This window comes from Phaenicophaeus curvirostris, chromosome 18, assembly GCF_032191515.1.
Source record: "Phaenicophaeus curvirostris isolate KB17595 chromosome 18, BPBGC_Pcur_1.0, whole genome shotgun sequence".
Taxonomy (NCBI): Eukaryota; Metazoa; Chordata; class Aves; order Cuculiformes; family Cuculidae; genus Phaenicophaeus; species Phaenicophaeus curvirostris.
In genome coordinates, this window is record NC_091409.1 from 16,552,853 (window position 1) to 16,579,140 (window position 26,288).

The window sequence follows — 26,288 nt, forward strand, 5'->3', positions numbered from 1 at the left end:
GTGCCTGTTAGCACAGGCTACTGGGACACATGGTCACCCTGCCAGGCACGCCCACAGACATGTGCTTCATGGAGATGTATAGGACTCTTCATGGCGGGAGAAGCAAAGCTGTGACAGAGCCCCCAGTGCTGCTGTGGAGAGAGGAGGCCAGCCTGTGCCAAGGCAGAACTCTGCTCTCTGCGTAGCCCCTGTGCCCCATGCATGAGCAGCACAGCTCACCCGGCATTCCCACTTGCTCTGTCCCTGAGACCAAGTGTAGGAGGAGTGAGGAGAACAGTAAGTCTGTGTGCCAATTGCCCTTGTCAGGTTCCCCTTGAGCTCCAAAGCTCCTCTTGAGTGTGGGTCATGGACAACAGCTCAGTCCCCTGGGCTGTCACTGCCATTTGAATGTGGCTTAAGTGGAGATTGCACAGAAATTGTCATTCTGAGGGCATGGGCACACAGAGCAGCCATCATCTCAGCTGCTGTCAAAGCTCTCAACTCTCCTGAAGCACTTCTACCTAGGACTGCTGGCAGCAGAAGCCTGTAGTGACCCAGGCTTGGTCGCTCATGTGTCCGCCCCAGGGGAGCCAGAACATGAAGCTGTCCTGGCTATCAGCAGAGCCTCAGCTCCATGGTCATGAGGTCTGGATTTCCAGCCTGGGGAGGCTCCAGTGCTGCAGGCCCCTCTGCTGCTGCCACCACATGCTTGCTGCACAGAGAGGGCAGTGAATCTCTGTGCTTGCTCTGGCAGGTGAAGAAGCTGCAGTCCATCCTGAAGCCCATGATGCTGCGACGGCTGAAAGATGATGTAGAGAAGAATCTGGCACCCAAACAGGAGACCATCATTGAGGTGGAGCTGACCAATATCCAAAAGAAATACTACCGGGCCATCCTGGAAAAGAACTTCTCCTTCCTCTCCAAGGGTGCCAACCAGCACAATATGCCCAACCTCATCAACACCATGATGGAGCTGCGGAAGTGCTGCAATCACCCGTATCTCATCAATGGTGAGGGCTGTGCACAGGAGGTGGGGCCAGGATTGGATATCACTGCAACCTTTGCTGGTTGAGCCTGGAAGCCAGCACAGACCCTCCTACCATCTGTTCCTGGTGTGGTTGTGCACCCAGGCCCAGCACAGGATGCAGAGGTCTGCCTTGTTGTCCTCGCAGGCAGTCCTGCTCCCCAGAGGTGCTGGAGGGCACCTTAGGATCTTGCGAGGCTTACTATGTTTGGGGGTGTTTTGGCATGGGACCCTCTCCAGCATTCCAGTCTGGCTTTTTCTGCCAAGAGCTGGTACAAACCCTGAAGAAGAAGAGTCACAGGAGTGGAGGAGCTTATGGAGTTCTAGCCAGCCTCTCTAGATCCAACCAACTGCATGAGTTTTGTTTCTCATGTCGTGGCTTGATGTCACTCTGGACATGAGGCTGGGGGCAGCTGCACTGCCAGCCTCCCCAACAGCTCATGTCCCTTCTCACCTGGCAGGGGCGGAGGAGAAGATCCTTGAAGACTTCCGTAAAACACACAGCCCAGAGGCGCCGGACTTCCAGCTGCAGGCGATGATCCAAGCAGCCGGGAAGCTGGTGCTCATCGATAAGCTGCTTCCCAAGCTGATTGCCGGTGGGCATAAGGTGCTCATCTTCTCCCAGATGGTGCGCTGCCTCGACATCCTGGAAGACTATCTCATTCAGAGGCGGTTAGTACAGCATTCACCAGAGCCCCATGTCACCTCCGTCCTGCACTGCAGATACGGAACGGGAGCAGCCCAGGGTGGGGATTTGGCCATTCTGTGCCCGCGTACCACAGGATCATAGAATGACAGGATGGTTTGGGTCAGAAGGGACCTCAAAGCCCATCCAGTTCCACCCCCCTGCCATGGGCAGGGACACCTCCCACTCGATCAGGTTGCTCAAAAGCCCCATCCAACCTGGCCTTAAGCATCTCCAGGGATGGAGCAGCCACGATGTCCCTGGCCAACCTCGGCCAGGGCTTCCCCACCTTCACCATGAAGAATTTCTTCCTATTGTCTAATCTAAATCTTCCCCCTTCCAATTTAGAGACATTCCGCCTCATCCTGTCACTCCAGGGCCTTGTAAAAAGCCTGTCCCCAGCTTTCCTGGAGCCCCTTTCAGTGCCAGAAGGTTGCTGTAAGGTCTTCCTGGAGCCTTCTCTTCTCCAGGCTGAAGAACCCCAACTCTTTCAGCCTGTCCTCATATGGGAGGGGCTCCAGCCCTCGAGTCATCCTTGTGACTTCCTCTGTACTTGTTTCAACAGTTCCACATCCTTCTTATGGAAGGAATTGCAGGATCACATCATGGAATTCCAGGATTTGAGTTACAGGCTGCTGCTGGTGGATGCAGAGCTGGCCCACTCTAACCTGTCCATTATGCATTGCCCCGGGATACTCCTTGGAGTGACCAAATGGAAATAGGCCCTTCCCTTGCTCCTGGTCTCCATGAGCCCCATATCTGTGCATTGTGCATGGGGTTGTGGTGATTTTACTATCATAAGCGGAACGGCTTTTGGGAATAACGACAGTGCACACAGGCTGATGAGGCCTGAGCCTCCACGTGTGCACAGGTCTGTGCCCACAGACAGCCCAGGGGAAAGATCAGGAAGGGATTTGTAAGCCACAGCCAGGTGAGGCCCCGCTGTGATGCTGCTCTCACCCCTTCCCTCTCGGAGTAGGTACACTTACGAACGCATCGATGGGCGGGTGCGTGGGAACCTGCGCCAAGCTGCCATTGACCGCTTCTGCAAACCAGACTCGGATCGCTTCGTCTTTCTCCTGTGCACGCGGGCAGGTGGGCTGGGTATCAACCTCACCGCTGCCGACACTTGTATCATCTTTGATTCCGACTGGAACCCACAGAATGACCTCCAGGTAAGGGCCTGGGCTGGGCCAGGCTGCCGGCAGGTGCTGCGGCACGGCACCTGCAGTGGGAAGGGCAGCAGTGCCCAGTGTCTTGCGTGTGGCGTGCAGTGCTGGGAGAACTCGTGGCAGTGCAGGGAGGACGGGTGTGTCAGGAGATCACGAAGTGGCCCAAAGCACAGGTAAGGCCGAGAAACACTTTGTCAATACCTGGTGTTGGAGTGGGTGAAGTGCTGGGTCCTCCCTAGATCTACAGAGCTAGAGCCCTTGCCCACGGGTGCAGGGATCTCCAATTCATGCTCCACAACTGCGCTGGCCTGGCACTAACCAGCACCCTCTGGCAGAGCCCGGACAACTTGGCCCCAGGCACTGGGTTGGGGGCTCTGATGGGTGGGAGCTGTGCCTCAGGTGGGTGAGGGGTGGGTGCTGATGTGAGGTGCTACATCCTGCTGGGCTCACCATGCTTGACACTGTGCCCTTTCCCAGGCTCAAGCTCGCTGCCATCGGATCGGGCAGAGCAAGGCGGTGAAAGTCTATCGCCTCATCACCAGGAACTCCTATGAGCGGGAGATGTTCGACAAGGCCAGCCTTAAGCTGGGCCTGGATAAGGCTGTGCTGCAGGACATCAACCGCAAGGGCAGCACCAATGGGGTAGGTTGGCTGCCAGAGAAGGGCTGGGCAGGAGACTTTGCAGTAGAGCTGTCCTCCTTCCCCTGCAACTTACTGCCAGGTTGGAGCAGAGACCTGGGCAGGCTTCGGGGGAGAAAGGGACTGGTCCCACGCACTCACGTTGCTGCTCGTTGGCCTGGTGCTGCCACAGGGTTGTGGGACAGAGGTGGTTCTGTCTGGGTGACATGGACAGTCCCTCAGATGAAGTTTTGAAGCAACCTCTTTGTTGCAGCAGCAGGAGGTCTGGGTTGGCTTGAGGCATCTCTGCACTCCATGCTGGGGCAGGGGGAAGAGCCTTCTCCTGCTGTGCAGGTTCCAGGCTGGCCCCCTTTGTGATGCCCCCGTGTTTCGTGTAGGTTCAGCAGCTCTCAAAGATGGAGGTGGAGGACCTACTGCGGAAGGGTGCCTATGGCGCTCTCATGGATGAGGAGGATGAAGGATCAAAGTTCTGCGAGGAAGACATTGATCAGATCCTCCAGCGCAGGACACAGACCATCACGATCCAGTCAGAGGGGAAGGGCTCCACCTTTGCCAAGGTGTGCTGTGTTCGTCGGGAAGGAAGGGGACTCACCCCTGGGGTGGTGTGGAATGCACTCAGGGCAGTAGGGCAGTGGTGGTGGGCTTGTCTTTTACCTGTGTGTGACACATGGCTGTGTGGAGGCCAAACTCTCCTGCCTGTCCTGCTGTGTCCAGGAGGACACAGGGGCCTGGCAGCAGCGTGGTCTCCTGTCTCTCTGGTGCCAGCAGAGCATTGAGGCGGGGGCACTAGCCTGGGTGGGTGATGTAAAGCTGTCTGGGAGCAATCAGCTTGCCAGTGGAAGCTGGCTCAGGCTGGGAAGAATGCATAGCTGTCCTCCAGGTGTTGAGAAGTGCCAGGGAGTGCTCTGTCACCAACTTGGTGACATGGATGGGCTCAGAGCTGCTCTTGTGTCCCAGCCAGAGCATTGTGGGGTAGAGGGCTCCTCCCGGGGCAGCAAGCCGTGCCCACAGCTGGACCCTCGGCTCAGGGCTGTTGTGGGCAGGGTCAGGCCTCTCCTACAGGAGGACAGGTGCATTCAAAGCCTCGGTGATCTGGAGTCTGTCACCTCTCCTGCCCTTCAAGATACTGGTGTGGTGCTTTACCAGGTAGAGATGCAAGTGGAGACCTGGGCTTCCCGTGCTGTGGAAAAAGAGTTGTGGAACCTTCCTGCAGTGTCAGTCGATGTCTGTTTCCAGCCTCTCTCTTCTGCTGCTGTGGGACTGGGCTCTGCAGGGATGCTCCTGGGGGGTGGTGGGACACGGCTGCTGGACTGCAGACAGATGTGTTGGTGATCTCTTTCTGAGGAATGCACATCTGGATAACGGGTTGCACCCTGTACACTCCTCTTCTTTCACTCCCAGGCCAGCTTCGTAGCTTCAGGGAACAGAACTGACATTTCCTTGGATGACCCCAACTTCTGGCAAAAGTGGGCCAAGATAGCGGAGCTCGATACCGACGCCAAGAATGAAAAGGTAGAATCCAGCTCAGGGCCCGTGTGCCCCATAGCTGATCTGACACCACATGGCGTGGTCTCCAGGCGGGAGCTATGTGCTTCTGCTGGGCTCAAGAAGGGATAAGTGCTGGGCCTCAGGCATTGCTGCGGGGGAGGGCCGACTGGCTGAAGCCCTTGTCACTTTACAGAATCACAGAATAACCAGGTTGGAAGAGACCCACCGGATCATCGAGTCCAACCATTCCTATCAAACACTAAACGATGCCCCTTAGCACCTTGTCCACCCGTGCCTTAAACACCTCCAGGGAAGGTGACTCAACCACCTCCCTGGGCAGCCTGTTCCAGTGCCCAATGACCCTTTCTGTGAAAAATTTTTTCCTAATGTCCAGCCTAAACCTCCCCTGGTGGAGCTTGAGGCCATTCCCTCTCATCCTGTCCCCTGTCCCTTGGGAGAAGAGCCCAGCTCCCTCCTCTCCACAACCTCCTTTCAGGTAGTTGGAGAGAGCAATGAGATCTCCCCTCAGCCTCCTCTTCTCCAGGCTAAACACCCCCAGCTCTCTCAGCCGTTCCTCATAAGGCCTGTTCTCCAGCCCCTTCACCAGCTTTGTTGCTCTTCTCCGGACTCGCTCCAGAGCCTCAACATCCTTCTTGTGGTGAGGGGCCCAGAACTGAACACAGGATTCGAGCAGCGGTCTCACCAGTGCGGAGTACAGAGGGAGGATAACCTCCCTGGACCTGCTGGTCACATCGTTTCTGATCCAAGCCAAGATGCCATTGGCCTTCTTGGCCACCTGGGCCACTGCTGGCTCATGGTCAGTTGCTGTCAACCAACACCCCCAGGTCCCTCTCCTCCAGGCAGTTTCCAGCCAGACTTCTCCTAGTCTGTAGCTGCACAGGGTTGTTGTGCCCCAAGTGCAGGACCCGGCATTTGGCCTTGTTAAACCTCATCCCATTGGTCTCAGCCCAGCGGTCCAGCCTGTTCAGATCCCTTTGGAGCCTCCCAACCCTCCAGCAGATCCACGCTTCCACCCAGCTTAGTGTCATCCGCAAACTTGCTAAGGGTGCACTCGATGCCTTCATCCAGGTCATTGATAAAGACATTGAACAGGGCTGGACCCAGCCCTGAGCCCTGGGGACACCACTTGTCACTGGCCTCCAGCTGGAGTTAACTCCATTTTCCACCACTCTCTGGGCCCTCCAGCCAACCAGTTTTCCACCCAGGAGAGTGTCCACCTGTCCAGGCCAGAGGTGACAGTTTCCGAAGCAGAATGCTGTGAGAAACTTTGTCAAAGGCTTTACTGAAGTCCAGGAAGATACATCCACAGCCTTTCCCTCTTCCAGTAAGTGGGTCACCTTGTAATAGGAGGTGATCAGGTTAGTTTGGCAAGACCTGCTTTTTGTGGACCCGTGTTGACTGGGCCTGATCACCTGATTCTCTTGCATGTGCTTCATGATAGCTCTCAAGATCACCTGCTCCATGACTTTCCCTGGCACTGAGGTCAGACTGACAGGCCTGTAGTTCCCTGGATCCTCCCTGTGACCCTTCTTGTAGACGGGCACAACATCAGCCTCCAGTCCAGTGGGACTTCCCCAGTTCAACAGGACTGTTGGAAGATGATTGAAAGGGGTTTGGCCAGCACATCCGCCAGCTCCTTTAATATCCTTGGGTGGATCCCATCCGGCCCCATAGACTTGTGGGTGTAGCTGCATAACCATTCCCCAACTCAAACCCCAGTCCATGGGAACCCTGGCACCCTGGGCAGAGTGGAGCATTTGGCCTGACTGCTCTGGAGGAGGCCTGGCAAGCTGACATGAGCTTGAATCCAGCCACGGAGGTGATCTAAGGGCTGGAGCACCTCCCGTATGAGGGCAGGCTTGTAGAGTTGGGTCTGTTCAGTCTGGAGAAGAGAAAGCTCACAGGAGACCTTAAGAGACGCCCTCCAGTACTGAAAGGGGCTCCAGGAAAGCTGGGGAGGGGCTCTTGATCAGAGAGTGCAGGGATAGGACAAGGGGAACAGTTTTCAGCCGAAGGAGGGGAGATTGAGATGAGGTCTTAGGAAGAAATGTTTTGCTGTGAGGGTGGGGAGGCCCTGGCCCAGGCTGCCCAGAGCAGTGGTGGCTGCCCCATCCCTGGAGGTGTTCCAGGCCAGCTTGGATGTGGCTTGAAGCAACCAGATCCAGTGGGAGGTGTTACTGCCCATGGCGAGGGTGTGGAACTGGAAGGTCTTTGAGGTTCCTTCCAACCCAAACCATTCCATGATTCTTCCCTGAGCAGAAGAGGGCAGACAAGGTCATGCGGGACAGATGGGTTTGGCCCTGACAGCACAAAGGTTTTGGGAGAGGGGAAAGCGGGGAAGGAGAGAAGGCAGGTACGTGCTATTTAATTTCCTATTGCTCCTTCCTGCTTCATCTTGGAAGCTGCCTTTCCTCTCTTCCAGCCCACTTTTTCCCCCAGCACAGAAATTACACCGCCTCCAGCATGATGCTCAGTGCAGGCAGTGCCAGGAGGGCCAGGACTGTGATTCAGAGCTGAATCAGCTGCTGGTTGTCAGCAGTTTGAACCCAGAGGGCTTGATTTTCATCCTGCCATTGTCCAGGCTGAATTTTGTGCTGGACAGGAGTTGTCTCGGGTGTGTGGGCACAGCCCTGTGTAGGTAATTTTGAGCAGGTATCCCAGTGGGAAGGTGAAGGCAAGGCACCGGGGTGTGAGCCGGGAGCCAAGGACGTGAGCAGAGCAGTGGAGCAGCGTGGAGGAGAGGACACACTGCACCCTGAGGCACCATTTCTGCCCAAATCTGAACATGTGCTTTCTGTCCCTCATAGGAGAGCCTGGTCATCGACAGGCCCCGCGTGCGGAAGCAAACCAAACACTACAACTCCTTTGAAGAGGACGAGCTGATGGAGTTCTCCGAGCTGGACAGTGACTCAGACGAGCGACCCACACGCTCACGACGCTTCAATGAGAAGACACGTCGGTACCTGCGGGCTGAGTGCTTCCGTGTGGAGAAGAACCTGCTCATATTCGGGTCAGTCTTGCTCCTTCTCAGAGAGCACGGCCATGGCCTCCAGCTGCCCTGGAATACACACAGGTCACTGGGTGCCTCAGCTACTGTCCGTCTTGCTTGCAGTGTCCCCTCTTTCCAGCAGGGAACTCCCTGGTGGGACCTGGGCTCTAAATGAACATTTGGGATGGAAGGAGAGTTAGGGGGCAAAGCATGAGCTGTCAGTTTTTGCTTCCAGAGTCCACTTCTGCATCTGCCCTGTTCAGTCCTGGGCAAACCTCACCCCCTGTCTTCTCCTGTAACATGAAGGCAGAAGAGCCCTCTCCAGTGGAGCTGGCAGGGCCGTGCCTCTGGGGGAGCTTCTGGCTAGAGGTGCTGGCAAGTTCTCCAGCTGCACAGGAGCATTCACTCTTTCTGTGTTCTGTTCCAGCTGGGGACGCTGGAAAGATATTCTGACCCATGGGCGGTTTAAGTGGCACCTAAATGAGAAGGACATGGAGATGATTTGTCGGGCCTTGCTGGTGTATTGCGTCAAACATTACAAGGGGGATGAGAAGATAAAGAGTTTTATCTGGGATCTCATCACACCGACAAAGGATGGCCAGAACCAGGCTCTGCAGAATCACTCAGGTATTGCGTGTTCTCTCTGCCATTGCACCTGTACCTGTCGCTGCTGTGCCAGCCTATGGGACTGAGCCTGCAGAGTCAAAGCAGAGCTGATTGAAACGGCCAGCAAGCAGTTGTGCTTGAGCACTGCACCTCTCTGCACGGAGAACGTGGCTGCCAAGGGACTCGCCTCCACACGGGCCCTCAGAGCCAGCAGCAGGCGCAGGCTGGTTCAGGGAGGCTGTTCTCTGCCTTGCAGTGCCATGGCTGGTGCAAAGACTGCCTTGTGGTGGGAGCAGAGGTGCCGTTCTGCTCTCAAGTGGGTGCTGCTGTGTTTTCCTGTCCTGTAAATACTGCCAGGGTTTCCCTGTGTGGGGAGACAGTGAAGAGGGAGCTTGTGGGGTACTGGTAACTGTGAACGCATGGGGTGAGATAGGTGTAAGCATGCTTATTGCACTGAGAGTGCAGACATGCCTGGCTGTTCCTCAGGACATCCTATGGATCGCTGTGCAGGACCTCCCTGTGCCTGTTGGCAGCCTTGGCCCTACTGCCAGCAGTGAGACAGCCAGGTATGACACTCATGGCTGCATCAGGGAAGCTGGTGGAGCAGTCTGTGCTGCCATCTCACCCCATGTCTCCAGCTTCTATCTCGTCACCATGGTTCTTGTCCCAGTCTGCAGTGTCTGCCCTAATGGGTGGGTGCAGCGCTGCTTTGTCTTTGAGACCTCTGCAATGCAGAATCCTACCCAGGTGCTGCTGCCTTCTCTCATTCTAGCAGGACCTTTTATCTCAGATTTTGTTCAGAGGACTTGTGCACTTGTTTCTCTGTGTGTGCGAGGCCCACATATCACACCGCATGTCCAGTTTGTAATTGAATCATAGAATCATAGAATGATTTGAGTCGGAACGAACCTTAAAGCCCATCCAGTTCCACCCCCCTGCGATGGGCAGGGACACCTCCCATTGGATCCAGTTGCTCCAAGCCCCATCCAGCTTAGCCTGGAACACCTCCAGGGATGGGGCAGCCACGAATTCCCTGGACAGCTTGGGTCAGGGCCTCCCCACTCTCATTGTAAAGAATTTCTTTCTAATGTCTAATCTAAATCTTCCCCCTTCCAATTTCTAGCCATTTAAATTGCATCTGCTTTCTATTGGGTGGTGGTTTCCAGTGTGTCCTGAGCTTCAATCAGGCAGAGCCTTCCCTGGCCCTGCTCTCCTGACTGTTCAGCGGGGTGCTGTAGTTTCTCCCTTGGCCTGCAGGGCAGCCTCTGCTCTCTGTAGGGGTCCCCTGGGGCTGGAGCAGCACCGCAAACAAAGCCCATGTTGTAATTGGCATCATGCAGCCATAGTGGCTGCCGTCTTTGATAATATGAAGACAGAGCCGGTGCTGACTCCTTAGATCAGCGGATGAGTTGTGGCCTGGGACACGTGGCCACTGCCCGTTCCGCGTCAGAGGACTCGGTGCTGACCGAGCAGCCCCGTGTCTGCATCCTGTGGCTTTCCGAACAGGTGAGTTGGTCTGGAAGGGCCACCTAGGGGAGACCCTGGTGCTCTGGGGAGGCTGGAGCCCCATGGCTGTGTGCTGCTTGTTGTGCACTCGTGATCTGCGGTGCAAGGTAAGTAGGCAGGAGGCTGGTTCTCTCCAGGCTGCTTTTGGCATTAGGGAGCCAAGCTGAAACTGGGGCTCCTGCTTCGAGGTGGTGGAGCACGGGGAAGACTCTCTTAGAGTAGTGCTGCTGCTGAGCCCTGAGAGCGTGCTGCGTGGTACTTGATGCTTAAATACCTGACAACACCATTTCCTGCTCTCTGGAAATGTCTAACTGGCTTTACAGTGTGAGGTCTAAGCACATAGCCTTCAGTGGCTTCCTTACGTTACTCCAGCCACCTTCTGCAATCCAAGCCACTCTGGTGCTGCATCCCTCCCTTGCCACACAGCCCAGCCCACAGCAGCGTAGGGATGGGACTTGAGAGCCCTGTGGGAGCAGAGCAAGAGTTAAAAACAGATTGGCTGGTATGAGCAAGCTTGATTTAGATAATGCCGAGTAATGAAGAGGCTGAAGTTGCAGTGGAGGATCAGGAATGCTTCAGTGCAAGAGCAGCACTAAAAATTGGATACTTAGCAGGCGGAAGCAACCAGGAGCTTCTCCATCAGCTCTTCAGAACAGCATTTCCCATCTGTGAAACCTGCATGTGGTCTTGGGCAGAGGAACAAGGAAACGGTTGAGCCCAGGCTCAGGAGCTGGAGGAGAGCAGAGCCCTTCCATGCAGAGCAGCCACGCGGCAGGCACTGCTGTGGCTCACCAAGGACTCATGTTTGCTAGAGCTGACCAGGCAAGACATGCACCAAGGCCTCCCTGATGGGCAGAAAGCAGTAGTTTTCTGGGGCTGTTCCTGTTCAATCCTGTATCCATGTGACTGCGAGCACAGCACACGGGCAGCACAGCTCAGAGCTCTGCTCTGATGCAGCTCTGTCCTGCCCTCCATCCTGGACGAGGTCAAACTGCTGAGGAAGCAGCGTTAGCCCAGAGTTCATCGGGCCAGTTCAGTGCTGAGGACAGGAGCCCTGGTGCCTAGTGCAGGCATCCCACAGCCGCGTGGGCTGGAGCCCGTGTCCTGTCATGGAGTTGCAAATTTCGTGCAGGTGTTGATTACACAGTGATCTTCTTCCCTAGTGTTGCAAGACCAGATGGATGGGGTGGTACTGAAGCACTTCTTTCCCCTTGACACATGTATGCAGATGTGGACATCTGCAGGACCCTGCTCAGGGAGGCAGCTAATCCCTCTCAGAAGACTCCAAACAATAGTAACCCCACCAGGAGTTGTTTCAATCTTCTGCTGTGAACTCACATCTTATTTCAAGGTTGAAAATGTTTTTCATTTTCAGCTTCAGCCACTGGATCTCATTTTATCTCTGTCAACCAGATGGGACTATGTTCCTTTTCCCTTCAGTGTCTCTGCCAAATGTAAATGCCCCCTGGAGCGATCTGGTTCCCACACAGCCCTCCTCCTGGTGTATGGAATAGGAAACAACCCATCAGATCAGATCAGATCAGATCAGATCAGATCAGATCAGATCAGATCAGATCAGATGGTCAGGATTGTCTTCTGGTCTTTGATCAACTGGGAACCTCTTGTTTGAGCTCTTATCCCAGATTCCTGTGTTTTCCCCAGAGGGTGAACTTCTGAGCTGTCTGTGGTGTCTAGGTGAGGCTCCAAGAGATGTGCCCAGGACCAAGGCCCTTCTGTGCTTCTGTGTGATGTTCTTATACATCTGTGGGCCACGTTATCCCCTGGGCTCAGCATTGCTGTGGGAACTCTCAGTGGAGTGGAGCTCAGTGGAGCATATCTTTGGTGGAGATATCATAGCAGCTCAGTGTCTATGGTGATCCCCAAGTTTCTCTTGGAGATGGAGCCTCCCATGCTGTGAGTTTACTCTGTGCACTTCACCCAGCCTGTCTCGACGATGTGTGAGCCAAATGCAGGCAGAGCACAGGAACCACCACAAAGCCACTGATAAAAGGAGAAGTACATTTATTCCTGTTACCTCATGATCCGGGGCAGCTGCCGGGCAAAGGGAGCGTAACCAGGAGCCCGGGCATGGCAGAGCTCGGTCTTTGCTCATGAACTGGGGCAGCTCTGAACAGCACCCGGGCAGAGGAAACGCAGCCGTGAACACAGGCACCGTGGAGCTTGGTCCTTGCGAGAAAGTGTGACAGCAAACTGCTGCTTTTCCCCTCTTTTTTAGGGGAGCGTAGGGCCTTCTGATCTTTCTCTGGGCAGAACTGGAATCTCAGCATGTTGTAGTGAGACTGTCAGGCATGTGTTATCTAAACATAAGAGCTCTGCTCATTAAACACAAGACCAGGCAGTGATTAGCATGATTTATGTGTTTTCCTACATCCCAGCTGCAAGGTCATGTCAGTGTGTCCATAGTTTCTCCTTACCTGTTCTGTTCCCACACTGACCTGCAGCCGGGCACTTCTCAGCTGCCCTGCCTGGCAGACGTGCCTCACCCCGTGCCCGGCCTGCCCCGTTGTGCTCACTTGCTGCCCCTTGCTCTTACAGGCTTGTCAGCGCCAGTGCCCAGAGGTAGGAAGGGGAAGAAGACGAAGAACCAGATGCTTCTTCCTGAGATAAAGAATGCGGACTGGCTCGCCACCTGCAACCCCGAGGTTGTCCTCCATGATGACAGCTACAAGAAGCACCTCAAACAGCACTGCAACAAGTGAGTGCGGGAGCCCCCACTAGCTTGTGGAGACCATGGGCTGAGGGTCTTTAGCATGGGGAGGGTGGGAGGGAGCTACAAAGGGCTCACAGTGCACACAGGACCACCATACTCCAGCTGCTGGTGGGTGCTCTTCAAGCTAACGGGAGTTTTGTCCTGAGCAGCGAGCCTCTGGCCACAGCAGATGGCAGGGCTGGGTGCTGAGATGTGACACCACGTGGCCAGTGCCCATCCTACTTTGAGGCGGTGGGTCCTCCCACGTTAATGGAGGAAAAATGGTGTTGAGCAGGTTTCTCTGGCCTTGCTTACCCTTGGAGCATGCCCCAGCCAATGCTTTGGTGAGGGTCATGAGGCCAGGCTCTGGGCTGCTATCTGAGCTCCTTTGTGTTCCTCTCTACTGCCCCGGAACAGGGTGCTGCTGCGGGTGCGAATGCTCTACTACTTGAAGGCTGAAGTGCTGGGGGAGGCTGCGGACAAAGCCTTCGAGGGAACCCCTGCCAGGTAGAGATCTTGCGGTGAACCCTGCATCTTGAGGAGGTGGTGGCAGTGCTCAAGCACTGTGCAGCTATCCAGCCTTGCCACGTCTGGGCTCACTGCGGCTCTAGGCGAGTCAGACCCTGTGGCCAAAACCCGAAGTCATGCTCAGGCAAAACTTCATCCTTATGTGGCAGCTCTTCCTGAGCAGGGACTGTGGCTGTGACAGCCCTGTTGAGGCAACTCTGAGGCCTTGGGGACATCCTGCAGCCTGCAGGAAAACATCTTCATGTGCTGCCTGACAGATTTGCCTCTAATCCAGAGTGGGAGCCCACAGAGACTGTGCCAGGTTCCCAGGGACAGCACCTGTCGCTGTGGCCTGCACTCCCTTCTCAGCACAGAGGACAAGGGCTCTGTTACTGCCACTAAACCCGCAGCCTACGAGCTCCTGACCTTCCTGCGCAGACCCAGCTCTCGGTGCTTCAAAGAGAAGGGTGATCTGTGGAGCTTTATTTCCTAGGGCAGGGGCTGCTGCCTTCCCCAGCACAGCTCCAACAGCACCAGTCTGTGTGGAAGGAACGCTGCAGCTCCCCACCAGACGTGCTGGTGGGTTTGAAGTGGTTTCCCTGACAGATGCTGTTCAGATTAGATAGCATCTCCATCTGCTGGTATGGCTTGGGTGGGAGGGGAGAGTGGCTGTGCAGCCTCCCCATCTCCAGAGGAAGAGGATGGAGAAGGCAGTGGGTTGTGGAGGAGCCAAGGCTCCAGCTCCCTGACCCCAGAGGGGCATGCAGTCCGGGCAGCAGCGGGGCCCCAGGGCAGCCTTGCATGCAGTAGCTGTCGCCCAGCCAGCGAGCGATAGCTCCTCTCTCCCTCGCCCAGCAGTGCCCAGTGTGCTCCAGTGCTGGGAGAGGGGCATTCAGACCTTGTTTGCCACAGGGAGCTGGATGTGCTGCTGCCAGACATTGACTACGTGGAGATCCCGGTGGACTGGTGGAATGCTGAAGCCGATAAATCCCTGCTCATTGGCGTCTTCAAGCACGGTGCGTGCTGAGCTTGTCTGCAGGAAAAGGCCCCACATGTAGCACCTGTCCAGAGCTCCAGTACCTGTTGGGGATGTTCCATCAGCACGAGGGACCAAGGCAGCATTCCAGGAGCTAATTGGGGTGGTTGGGCCAACACACCGTGATGCCCAGGGCAGCCGTGCCTGGTCTCCTGGCAGACTCCTGTGGTTTGCAATGTGCAGTTGTCACATGAGGGTGGGGAGGAAGGTGCAGAGCCTCTCCTGGCATCTCAGCCTTGTTGTGAATCCACCTGCGGCTTCCAGGAGCCATGGGACTGTTTGCTGCCAGCTGCAGCTGCCACAAGTACTCTGCACAGCAACCAGGGCTGCCCAGTAGGGTGGAAATGCTGAGTTTTCTCTGCCTGCTGCCCAGGGGCTGCAGAGCAATCAGCAGCTTCTGGAGAAGTGTTGTGAATTTCTTGGTGTGAGAATTGCTCTCACAGCAGCACAAAGAGAGCAAGCCAGGTGGGGAGCTGTTTCCCACAGAGCAGGAGGTTCTCCTGAACCAGGCTGTGGCCTGGCTTGGTGTTGTTTCTCCTCCCTGATGGTGTGTGGTGGTTGGCAGGTTACGAGCGGTATAATGCTATGCGGGCGGACCCAGCACTCTGCTTTCTGGAGAAGGTTGGCATGCCGGACGAGAAGCTGCTCTCTGCAGAGCAGGGCGTCAGCGATGGTGCCCAGGATGCTGCTGAAAGGTGGGCAGGGGCTGCCTGGCTCCCTCATGGTCGCAGCGGGGCAATGCTGTGGGGTGAGCAGTGCGCAGGGATGGGGGAAGAAGCAGACTGCGTGTCTGAGCACTGTGGGCAGCAGGGAAGGCGGGGGAACATGCTCCCAGGTGCAAGGCAGAGGGTTGGCACAAGGACCAATTCTCTGTGGTACAGCCAGGGTGGCTGTGCTGCCACTGCCGAGGACTGATTCATTCTCTTGCCCAGGGGCAGCATGGAGAAGGAAGAGAGCGGTGGAGAAAAGCTGGAGGGGCTGCCAAAGCAGGAGGTGAGCAGGACTCATGGTGATTGATCCATAACTGCTGCTGCCAGGCCTGCCCTCCTGCCCTGCGTGCAGGCTTGGTTGGCTCTCCTGCAGGGCACCAGGGAGCCAGCGCTGCTGGAGAGCCCATGTTGTGCCAGCTTTGCTGTGCCATGTGCGGGCTCTGCCCCACGCTGTCTCTGTGGTCTCTGCTCCCAGAGGCACAGCTTCTGCGGCTGCCTGTGTTTCCTGTGGACCTGGGCAGGATCTGCCCCATGGGGAGCTGAGGGGACTGAGGGTTGGGGGCAGCCAGGGGTACCGGCTCTCACACTTGTCTGCAGGAGTCACACGGGGCCCTGGCAAAGGAATCGGAGCGTTCCAAGAGAAATGGTGCTGCAGGAGAGCCAGAGTAGTGAATGAAGCAGCACAGCGGGGTGCAGAGCAGACGCTGTCACACTGCTGCTGCTCTGGGCAGTGGGGCCCCACTCCACGTCTCTGGTGGACCTCCCCTCTAGGCCCAGAGCGGACAGCACTGCCTTTCAGAGCTGTTGCTTCCTCTGCCTGTGCTGCTCTAATCCTGGACAGCCAGTGGCTGACCTCAAGGGCCTGGACATACAGCCCTGCCTGTCCTGCCTCCCTATACCCTGCCTATACTCCCTATACCTATACCCTCCCTATACCCCTGGTACGGGGTTCTGCACGGGGCTGGAGAGCCCTCTTTGATGGCTTCCTTCCGCAGGACATGGTAGCTGCTGGGGTGGGCGAAGCCAGTGAGAAGCGGGACGAGCCAGCGCCAGGTGAGGCCATCCCTCCCCAGTGTGGTGTCTGCCTTCCAGGGGCTGGCGCAGCACGGCTGGAGCCAGAGTGCTTCTGGGTGGGAGGGACCCGCACTGGGCTGGGGGTCGCGCTGCTCTTTGTGCGGGTGAGGGAGTTTAACATGGGCAGGTTCCTGTCAGGGGCCCTCCCACGCAGGGACACCCAGGAACAGGCCCTGTGGTGGGGCAGCCGGGGTCCCAAAAAATATTTCCAGCCAGAAGCCATTGGCCCAACCTTGTCCATGCAGTTACCTGCATGAGATGAGCGTGAGGGGTCTCTGCAGGGGGCAGCGCTGGCAGATGCCATGGGCTGGCCCCACTGCTGAGCAGGGAGCTGCAGTCCTCTTCTAGGCATGGCCTGGCCCAGAGGCATCATTCCTGCCCTGATCTCTGCCCATGGGCTCTATCCAAAGGAAGCCCAGCCATGGTGAGGCTGTGAGGCAGCAGCTTTTAGGGTTCAGAGGCCCAGGGATGGTCACAACAGCCCTTAACTCATAACTGTGATCCCTGCTTTCTCCTGTGGGAGAGGGAAGGCAGGAGGGAGCTCTTGGAGGCAGCCAGAGGGATGTGGGAACCTATGGCTTGGAGTGCGCATTAAATACTAATGTCCTTGCTGATGTTTGAAGCCCAGGATGGCTCCGACTCAGACAGATCCTGCTGGCCTGTCTCATCTGCCCTCACAGCCAGACTGCGGAGGCTTGTCACTGTCTACCAGCGCTGCAACCGCAAAGAGCTGCCTCCCCGTGCTGAGATGCTGGTGCCCGGTAACCATGGATACTGGCTGCAGGACGAGGTGTTCAGGAGAGCCTCTGAGATGGACTCGGTGAACAAAGAAATGCAGAAAAGGTAATGCAGCAGCCTGTCCTTTCCAAAGCTACTTTAAGCTATTAAAATCCTTGCCTGCTGGGTTTGCCCAGGTGACCGTCCCCACGACTGGCGTGCAGGCAACTGCCCGCGTGACCAGGGCAGGGAACGCTGCTTCCAGTCACGAGGGAGCCTTATGTCTCCAGCAGCTGGCCCAGCCAGGAGGTAGCAGCCACTGTGGATTGCAGGTAGTAGTCGGTGTAACAGTGAAAGAAAGGGAAGGGATAGATCTTCAGGTCTCAATCCAGCATCTGCTGGGCCAGGGATCACCCCCAGCCCCAACGGAGTGGGTGCTGCTGAGCTGAGTTGAGCACTTGCGTCACAGTTTAGCCCCGGCCTAGGTAATTTTGGCAGCTAAGACAGAGCAGATGGGACTCCCAAATCCCTGCCTTCTCACCCCAGGGAAAGGGGAAAGGGAAATCAGAGGAAAAAAGACTTGTGGGTTGGAAACTACAGCTGTAATGAAATGATAATAATAATAATGATGATGAAAATTATTAGAAAGTTATAACATATATACAAATATAGGAAGTCACACTCCCACCCCACCCCTCGATGACCACACATCACCACAAATGCTGCAGAACAGACATTAGGGAAAAGGTCCACAGCTGGGCTCAGGAACTGGATTCAGGAATTCATGGATCAGACATCAGGAAAAGACAGACAAGGTGCTCACTGGATGTTAGCTATCGCAGAAGAGGGCAGACCCTTGTGGTCTCTCACTTTATACCGAGCGTGACGCCTATAGGGTGGAATCATCTGTTGGTCAGTTTGGGGTCACCCGTGCTGTCTGCCCCTCCTTGAAAGTGCGTCCCTTTTTTTGCCAGGTCAAGGATGGCCTGTTTGCAATAGGGATAAGTACAAGCACTGGCCTTTTTGCATCGCAGTGCCTTGCGTGATCACTGCTAGAGAGGAACTGTCTCAAAAACATGCAGTAGCTTTCAGAGAATGAAGTTACTTAGAGTGACTGAGTTAGTCACCAAACTGACTCTGTGGATGAGGGGTGATGGACCCGCACTGTCACAGCTCACGTGCGTTGCAGCTCTGACCCCAGTGCCTCTCGGACACTACATTAGCCTCCTGATCATGGCCTTGGAAGCCAGTTGGTGCCATATCCTGGGTTTGACGTGCTCTTGTGTTTTTTGTGTCCCAGTAAATGGAAGGATGGTGGGACCATCCTGGCACCCTGAGGGACTCTGCAGAAACCAGGAGCAGGTGCAGTGAGGTGATGCTGCCTCCGTCGCTGCCTCTAACACATCCCTGGGCCTTCCTGAACCACAGGGGCTCTTTGTGCCCAGCAGGCCTCCATGGCTCTGTCTCCTGGGAACTTGGCCCTATCACGGGGGCCCATGTAAGCGCTGGGTGTCTGGGCTGCCCTGCGCTCTCTGTTCATGACCTCCCCATACAGAGGCTACTTCAGCCCACTGATCTTCCCTGTCCCTCTTCTAGTTGTACCATGCCCTCTCCAAGGCAAGGGCCTCAGTGGTTGTGCTGGGGGCACCACAGCAGCCTGGCGTTTCCTGCTCATATGTTCTGTGGGCTTTGGGTTTTTTAGGGTCTCCCAGAAGTGTCCTGGGCAGTTTCTCACCAGCCTTTCATTTGAGGTCTTTCTACAAACTCCCCATTGAGGTTCTTGATTTGGATCATCTGTTTTTCAATTCACTTTCTTGTTCTTCTCCTTTTTGGAACAAAATATCACTGAGGAGGGCTCAGGGTTGCAGGGAGCATGGCTGGGGATGCTGGTCCCGGTCTATTTTGGTCAGTCAGGCAGTGCTGTGGGTGCTGTCACGCAGTCTGCTCTCCCTTGTCATGTTCCAACTCCCTGCTGGCACTGGCTCAGACCTGCAGTTCAGAGGAGCTAAGATTTGACTCTAAGCTCTCTTTGACCCACAGCACTTGCCTGCTCCTGCACTTGCCCTGCAGTTTGCACCCTGCTTTGTGCTCTGGGACCTGTTTCTCTATGTTCTCTGCGCCTGGGTCTGTATTTGCCTAGGACGCTCCTCACTGTCTGTGTTCTGGATCGCTCCTAGGGTGGTCCTGATGGGGGTGAAGGCACAGAGGGTCCAGGCCAGAGTGCGGGTTGTGCTTTACCAGTGTTGTAACCAAAACCCCACCACCATGACCGCTTCCCTTCAGCGGGGAAGGAGGGACACCCAGCCCTGGCACCCAGGGGTCACAGGAGTCAGCAGAGTGGGTGGTGTTCATTACTGGGACGCTTATGGTGGTGAACCCTGGTCCCAGTTTTCCTCTGGAAGAGGCGGGATGAAAGCTGTGTCTGCAGGACCGTCCTTTTTAATTCCTGGTACTAAGAGTTGGCCTTTCCATGGAGGTGATGAGACAACTCAATGTAATAGGAAGTGAGTTGGTGAGATAGGATTGTGCCTCCACAGAACCTGCTGGTGCCTGCGCCCCATCAGCAGTGCATCCAGGAGCTGCACCTGGTGGCTTTTCAAACAGCTGAGAGTGTTATTTCAACAGTGAACCGAGAGCCAGAGGGCCTGTGACCTTCGGTCCTCTTCACTGTGTGTCACCAGGCAGAGGGTCTCAGGTTGTGATAATCTCCTGATGTGCTCCTACTGACATCTCCAAACCGGTGGGAAGTAACCAGATAGTCCTCTCTGGTGGGCGCCTTGCTTGTGCTGGGGCCAGAATATGTCTCAGTGGTGTTCATGTCTTCTCCTTGCCCAGGTGGACCAGGAGGGAGCAGGCAGATTTCTACCGCACTGTCTCCTCCTTTGGGGTTGTCTATGACCAGGAGAAAAAGGTATTTGACTGGACCCAGTTCCGAGCCATCTCTCGACTGGAGAAGAAGACAGACGAGAGCCTGGAGAAGTACTTTTACAGTTTCGTGGCCATGTGCAAGAATGTCTGTGGTCTCCCGCTGTGGAAAGAGGATGGTGAGTGGAAATTGCGTGACCAGGGAGTGGGTAATGTAGCCACAGGTCAGAAATGGTTCCCTGGGAGCCAGGAAGAAGTTTCAGGGACAGTCAAAGGCAGCAAGAGAGCAGGCAGGCTGTGGGCTTGCAGAAGCCACACGGATTTCTGGCTTCCTTGTCACCACTGTGTGCTGCCTGCCAAGTGCAGTGGGAAAGCACGGCAGCCCTGGGGGCTCCAGCCCATGCTCTCATAGCTCTTGTGGAGCTCTCCCATGAAATCACGTCTGGATGTCAAGGAGGAGAAGCAGCAGATCACATCTCTACACTGGAGCTAGGGGTTGTCTGGGTGGTCTGTATTGCTGCTTTCTTTCCGAGCATCCCTGCGGGCGCTGAGCAGAGTCTGCACAGTGGCTGTGCCATGGCATAGCCGACCAGAGAGCTCTGCTGCAGGGCAAAGTGAGTCCAAACCCTTTTCTCAGTGCCCTCCAGAGCTCTGGTATCCATGCAGGACATGGCAGATGAAAAGCTGCTTAGGGGCTTGTATAAACACAAAGCAATTTGCTTCTAGCTGCAACAGAAAGGATTTCATCTCAGACCTGTCAGGAGTCTCATGCCTTGTGTGCGTTAATGCCTTAAGTATGTGTTTCTTCTCAAAAGAGCTGATGAGTTAGGGAACTCCCTTCCCTGAGAACCTGCTGAAGGGCCACCCCAAGCTCCAATCCCAGGGAGCCACTCCAGCAGATGGTCCAGGCAGCTCCAGCACTGCTGGCATTAATGATGCAGAGCTCAACCAAGGCTCTAAAATCCTCTGTGGCCGAGTGCCTCTTTTGCCCAGCTGCTGAGATTGAGGGAGTTTACTCCCATGAGTCCATTTGGTGGCAATTGAATGGACGGTGGTGAGACTGAGAAAAGAAGCCTCAGCAGTGGCTACAAGCACTCTCACCTCCTCATCTGCAGTCTGAGCAAGAGTTAAAGCTCCCCTTGCTCTCCCGGCCTCTGAGCAATCCTCCTCAGTCTCTATAACACCTTGGCGTTTCTGTCCCTGCTGCAGGCCCCCCCGACCCTGACATCTATGTGGAGCCCATCACTGAGGAACGCGCCGCCAGAACGCTCTACCGTATCGAGCTCCTGCGAAAAGTGCGTGAGCAGGTGCTCAAATCCCCGCAGCTTCACGAGCGGCTCAAGCTCTGCCGGCCGAGCCTCTACCTGCCTGTGTGGTGGGAGTGTGGCAAACATGATCGAGACCTGCTGATCGGCACTGCCAGGCACGGCCTGAATCGCACCGACTACTACATCATGAATGACCCCCAGCTGTCCTTTTTAGATGCCTACAGGAACTATGCCCAGAATAAAAGAACGGGGCTCCCGGGGCCAGAAACACTGTGCTGCCTTTACCAGACTAACTCCAAACTCTATGCTTCCCCTCTGTACAGCCAAGTGGACCAACCGCTGCAGGGGGATGAACCCCTGGAGAATGAAGGCGAGAGCCAGGTCAAGCTAGAAACTGCAGATGCCATCATGTCTCAGGCTGGGGGCAGCCCTCCGGACTCCTGCTGTGAAACATTCATGTCTAAAGTCCGGGACCTCATGTCCAGTAACTATGATGAAAGCTCTCTGCCGGAGTCGTTGGTGTGCATGATGTGTGATGAGAAGGCCTGTAACAGCGAGCAGAGCTCTCTTGCTCGAGACAGCCCGAGTTGCACAGATGTTGGGAGCAGCCTTGCTAAACTCTCCGAGGGCAAGTTAGAGGGGGACGAGGACCCATCCAGCTGCGATGCAGATGCCCTGAGGGAGGGTTTGCAGGGGGGCTGTGACCGAATGGATGGTCAGAATGAAGAGATTGACCCTTCACCTTCTACCCCTGAAAGCAACCCCTCGCAGAGCATCCCAGCAGAGCTCAGCGAAGCCTTGCAGCAGAAGGGAGACCTCACCAGGCCTGAGGCGGCACTGCCAGAGCACAGTGCCATGGAAGGGGTCATAACTGTGGGGCTTTACAGTTCCAGCCTTCATAACTATGAAATAAAGGTTGCTCCTGAGCAGAGGTTCATCAATCTGCTGCAGGAGAAAGGAATAGAGACAAAGTCGGTACCAAGTCAGAGCCACAGTGAGGAGGATGAGGAGGAAGAAGAGGATGATGATAACTTCGAGGCAGCAGCAGAAGTTGTGGAAGGCTTGAGTGGTCCCAGGAGCAGGGCTGGTTGTGACCCTGAGGCTCATGAACTGGGGATTGAAGAACAGAGCTCTGGCCTCCCCACACCTGAGAACCCTTGCCCAGAAGACATGAATGGTGAGAGAGAGTCTCTGAGGCTGGGGACACCAGAAAGACTGGGGGAGCCCGGGCCAGAGGGCAGGGAGGACCAGGGCCTGGATGAGGAGAGCATCCTGCAGCACTCACCAGGTCAGGCCCAGGCTTTCGGCCTGCCCACAGCACTGCCGGGGGCCACAAGGGCAGAGCTCCCCTGTGCCGGGGCGCAGGCCTGGGACCAAGGAGCTGAGCGGCAGCCAAGCTGCAGAGAGGCCCTGCACCCCGAGTCCCAGGGCGTGAAACATGAAGAGTGTGAGAAGAGAGACAAGGGGGAGAAAGCCAGCAGCAACCAGAGTCAAGGTACTGTCCTGAGCGCTCTATCTGGCTGGCAGTCACTTCTGACTGGGGTGGGAGGGCCCTGCTGTCCTCCCTGCAGAGCCCAAGCCTTGGGGTTGCTGAGCCCTCAGAGTAGGGAGTTGGAGTCCCTCTGATGTGGTTGCAGGACAAAGGGTTGGTGGCTGCATTTGCCAATGGGGCTGGCCACAACCCCACCCTGAGCCCCAGCAGTCCTGCTATGAGCATCCCCTGGAGTGCAGGACACCATTCCCCTCCTGGCGCAGGGCGCTGCCTGGTGAGCAGCTCCTCCTGGAAAGACATGTGCCCTCCTCACCAGCACAGGGTATGGGGATGGGCAGGAATGGGGGCCACTACTATACAAGCCCCCCAGTCTCTGTGCAGGGCAGTACTGGCCCTTCCTCAGCAGCCTGGGCTGCCTGCTGTGAGCCAGGGCTTTCTTGGAAGCTGGTTGGGGAATGGGGCTTCTGCAGAGACAGCTGGGTGCTGGGCTGGGAAGGTGTGAGGGGCTGCTCTTGCCTTGAGAGGACACAGAAGCAGGGTGGTGATGGGCTCTGTTCTCTGTCGCTTTCTCAGATGGTCCAGACAAGTATTTGGAGGAGGAGAGCAAGAATTCTGCTTCTGTCCTGCCTGGGGAGATCGATGACCTTCAGAATGCCCGTGCGCCAACCATAGCCCAGCTGCTGCAGGAGAAGACTCTTTACTCCTTCTCTGAGTGGCCTAAGGTGAGTTTAAAATGAACACTGTTTGCGTTACTGTGTAGTCCTTACCAGCTCACGCAGCCCCAGCTCTGCCTCCTGCTCCTCCGCCCATGGATACACTTGTCCCGGAGCCGTTCCCCACCGTGCTGAGGTCCCCAGGGGTGGGTTTGTCTTTAATCCTGAGGTGACATGCAAGTCAGTTGTTCGAGTCCCAGCCTGCCACTGTCCCATTCTGTTTGCAGGACCGTGTCATCATCAACCGCATTGACAACATCTGCCATGCCATCTTGAAGGGCAAGTGGCCCTCCTCCAGCCAGCAGTTTGAGACACAGAGCCTGTTGGCTGCTCCAGCGGTAGCCAGCAATGCCGGCAGCAGGAGCAGCTTTGCTGAGTCAGAAGCCCCCGATCCCAGCTTCAATAACGGGGTGTTAATCTCACAGGTACAAAAGGTGCAGGAACCCTCAGGCCGGAATAGGCCAGGGACTCTGGAGTAAATCACAGCCCAGAGTTGCTCAGGAGTTTTCCAGTGGGAGCTGGGTTTATACTGCCTCTCGGTGCCATTTCTGGTGTGTAGCACATGGCTTAAGCTGCCTGGTCCCCTCTACTGAGGGCTCCCAGTGAGCTCCCTGTGCTCTCAGTCCCCCGCCAGCTGTGTTCCCTCCTGGGGAGGCGACTGCTGCACAGCTCCCATAGCTGTAGAGGGGGGCTTCCAGTCAATGCTGGATCACCCAGCGTGGCTGGGGAAAGGGGGGCAGTGCCCTGGTGTCCCACAGGAAGTGACATTGGAGAGGGCACTGCCATCAGTCACCAGCTTCCCCTCATCTCCTCTCGCTGTTGGACACAGCGCGGAGACGGGAGCTACTAGCCTGGGACCCCAGCCCGCCTACCTGGCAGCTGGCAGAGCACCCACTACACAGGGGTGGTTCTGGCTCCCACACCACCCACACACAGGGAAAGAGAAGCGTGATGTGCCTGGGAAAGGGCGTCCTTCCACTCTTCCACAGAGAGGCAGAAGAGCCTGACTGTTAGCTCAGTGTTGATTTGAGGAGCTGTGGTCCCTGGGTAGTGCACGAGCAGCCATAACCGTCTCCGTGGCTTTGATGCACACAGGAAGGTTTCCTGACCCCTACCTTTGCAAAGGATGAGCGGAAGCACAGGAGGCCTTACGAATTCGAGGTGGACAGAGATGCCAAACAGAGGAGCCTGGAGCACCTAGCAGCAACCCATGTCCATCCACCCATTGTGTTGAATGGCTGGCGTGACACAGCGGTGGACTTGTCCAGAGCCTCCGACGGGTCCCCAGGGAACTCTTCTCCGTTCTCCCTGAACACAAACATGCCCAAACTGGGGACTGTGAACACCCTCCAGGGCTCCCTGGGCATGGACTTGTCTGGCATCCTGCAGGCAGGGTTGATCCATCCTGTCACGGGACAAATCGTAAATGGCAGCGCCCGAAGAGAAGACGCTGCCATGCGGAGGAGACGAGGCAGGAGAAAAAATGTAGAAGGGATGGACCTCATCTTCTTGAAGGAGAGGCCTCTTCCAACCAGGCTGCAGGTGGGTCAGTGCTCACCTCTTCCACATGGCCCCGATGGGGTCAGCATGATTTGTCTCGTGGTCCAGCTCTCCCTTACAAGCTGTGCTGCCCATGGCAATGCAGGGCCTCCTCCAGGACAGCTTGGCTCACGCTAGAGCAGACAGGAGCAGATACTGCTCCAGGAAGGAAAGGAAACTTTCCCTCTGGCTTGCAGCACTCTGCCCAGAGTATCTGGGGTTAGGGAACATGAGGAAAGGTCCTTGACTGTGTTGGAGCTGTGGCCAAGAGCCTGCTGCATCCTTTCTTCTTCTACCCTGGGATCCACTGAGAGAAGAACGGGGCTTTGGGAACAAGAGCAGTCCCTCTAGGCTAGGAGAGATGTGGGGGGAAGTTGGTCCTCCTGATTACTAGGGTGTTTCCAGGTGAGTTGGGAAGCATCTGCCCACTCTCCCTGCCCTCTGTGCCACCAGTGCTGGGGACCGAGTGGAAGTGTGATGCAGTGGTGGGTGATGATTGAAGGAGCAGGCATGGGGAGGATGTGGATGAGTCTGTAATGGGAGCAGATGACGTGTGTTGAGAGCTTTGCTGGTCTGGGTGCACACGCATCACCGCGTGCTACTGATGTTCTCTCCCTGCTCCTCCCTCCATGTCAGGATGTTCAGGAAGACCAGCTGCAGCCCCCCCAGAACAGTCCCATCTCTGATGGGCCGGCTGCTGCTACTTCAACTCCACAGCCAGTCCCAGCTGCAGGCAGCCAAGCAGAGAAGGCTGTCCCGAATAAGAGTCTCCTCGACTGGCTCCGTCAGCAGTCCGACTACACACTTGACGTTCCTGGCTTTGGCACAGTAAGGATGGCCGTTGGTGGCACGTCTATCTATCTGCCTGTCTTGTGTGTGTGTTTGGTTTTCTGTGCTTGCTTTTGAGTTCCAGCTTCCACAGTGTCTTGCAGTGCAGCCTTTGCCCTCCCCTGATGTCTGTTCTCCAGCTCCAGCACATCCATCTCCCAGTCCAGTGTCTTCCAGAAGCACCAGGGATGGGGAGAGAAATGGGAAAAGGGATTTGGAGTGCTCACGGTCTCTCTGTGTTGCTCCGTTCCACCTGGGGTCATTTTAGGCAATGCTGTTTATTAAATAAGGTTCCCAGACAAGAGGAAACCTCTTGGTTTTAAATGTGAGTTCGAGGTGGCTGCGTTGCCAGCTGCAAAGGCTGCAGTGAGGTAGTCACAGGAGCTGTCAGAGATTAGGGGGCAAAGTCTGTCTGATTCTTCTTGCTGTCTCATAAGCATCTATGTTTTGGTTTCACAGTTGGTTTGCTCCAGATTTCAGCTTATTTAGCCCTTTAGCCCATGTTGTGGGCAGAGCACAGGCTATAACACAGAGCAGGGAGAAATGTAGTGGGAATACATAAACGACTGCGCTTCTTGGTCCTGGAGGAGAGTGTGCTTGAGACAGGGACTCCCTGGAGCTTGGAGTGCAGGCAAAGCCATTAGTGTTTTGGAGGTTGTTAGAGGTGAGAGAGCCCAGTGTTTGCTCAGGCAGGATGGCCTTTGCTTTTCAAAGTCCAGA

General features: G+C 56.0%; 1 protein-coding gene across 5 annotated transcripts in view; it reads left to right on the forward strand.

Moving 5' to 3' along the window:
• The window catches only part of CHD6 (chromodomain helicase DNA binding protein 6), a 92,012-nt gene that overhangs the window by 60,635 nt on the left and 5,089 nt on the right, over nt 1-26,288 (forward strand). For all 5 annotated transcript variants that reach the window (XM_069872178.1, XM_069872176.1, XM_069872179.1 and 2 more), the window contains 21 exons: nt 734-989; nt 1,465-1,675; nt 2,668-2,863; nt 3,338-3,502; nt 3,877-4,056; nt 4,901-5,011; nt 7,816-8,018; nt 8,425-8,624; nt 12,666-12,825; nt 13,237-13,326; nt 14,239-14,342; nt 14,928-15,057; nt 15,295-15,355; nt 16,068-16,125; nt 16,770-16,989; nt 19,699-19,907; nt 20,938-22,491; nt 23,062-23,210; nt 23,429-23,626; nt 24,297-24,743; nt 25,377-25,568. In XM_069872178.1, the coding sequence (XP_069728279.1) occupies nt 734-989; nt 1,465-1,675; nt 2,668-2,863; nt 3,338-3,502; nt 3,877-4,056; nt 4,901-5,011; nt 7,816-8,018; nt 8,425-8,624; nt 12,666-12,825; nt 13,237-13,326; nt 14,239-14,342; nt 14,928-15,057; nt 15,295-15,355; nt 16,068-16,125; nt 16,770-16,989; nt 19,699-19,907; nt 20,938-22,491; nt 23,062-23,210; nt 23,429-23,626; nt 24,297-24,743; nt 25,377-25,568 (5,094 nt within the window). The remainder of the gene's footprint in view (nt 1-733; nt 990-1,464; nt 1,676-2,667; nt 2,864-3,337; nt 3,503-3,876; nt 4,057-4,900; nt 5,012-7,815; nt 8,019-8,424; nt 8,625-12,665; nt 12,826-13,236; nt 13,327-14,238; nt 14,343-14,927; nt 15,058-15,294; nt 15,356-16,067; nt 16,126-16,769; nt 16,990-19,698; nt 19,908-20,937; nt 22,492-23,061; nt 23,211-23,428; nt 23,627-24,296; nt 24,744-25,376; nt 25,569-26,288) is intronic.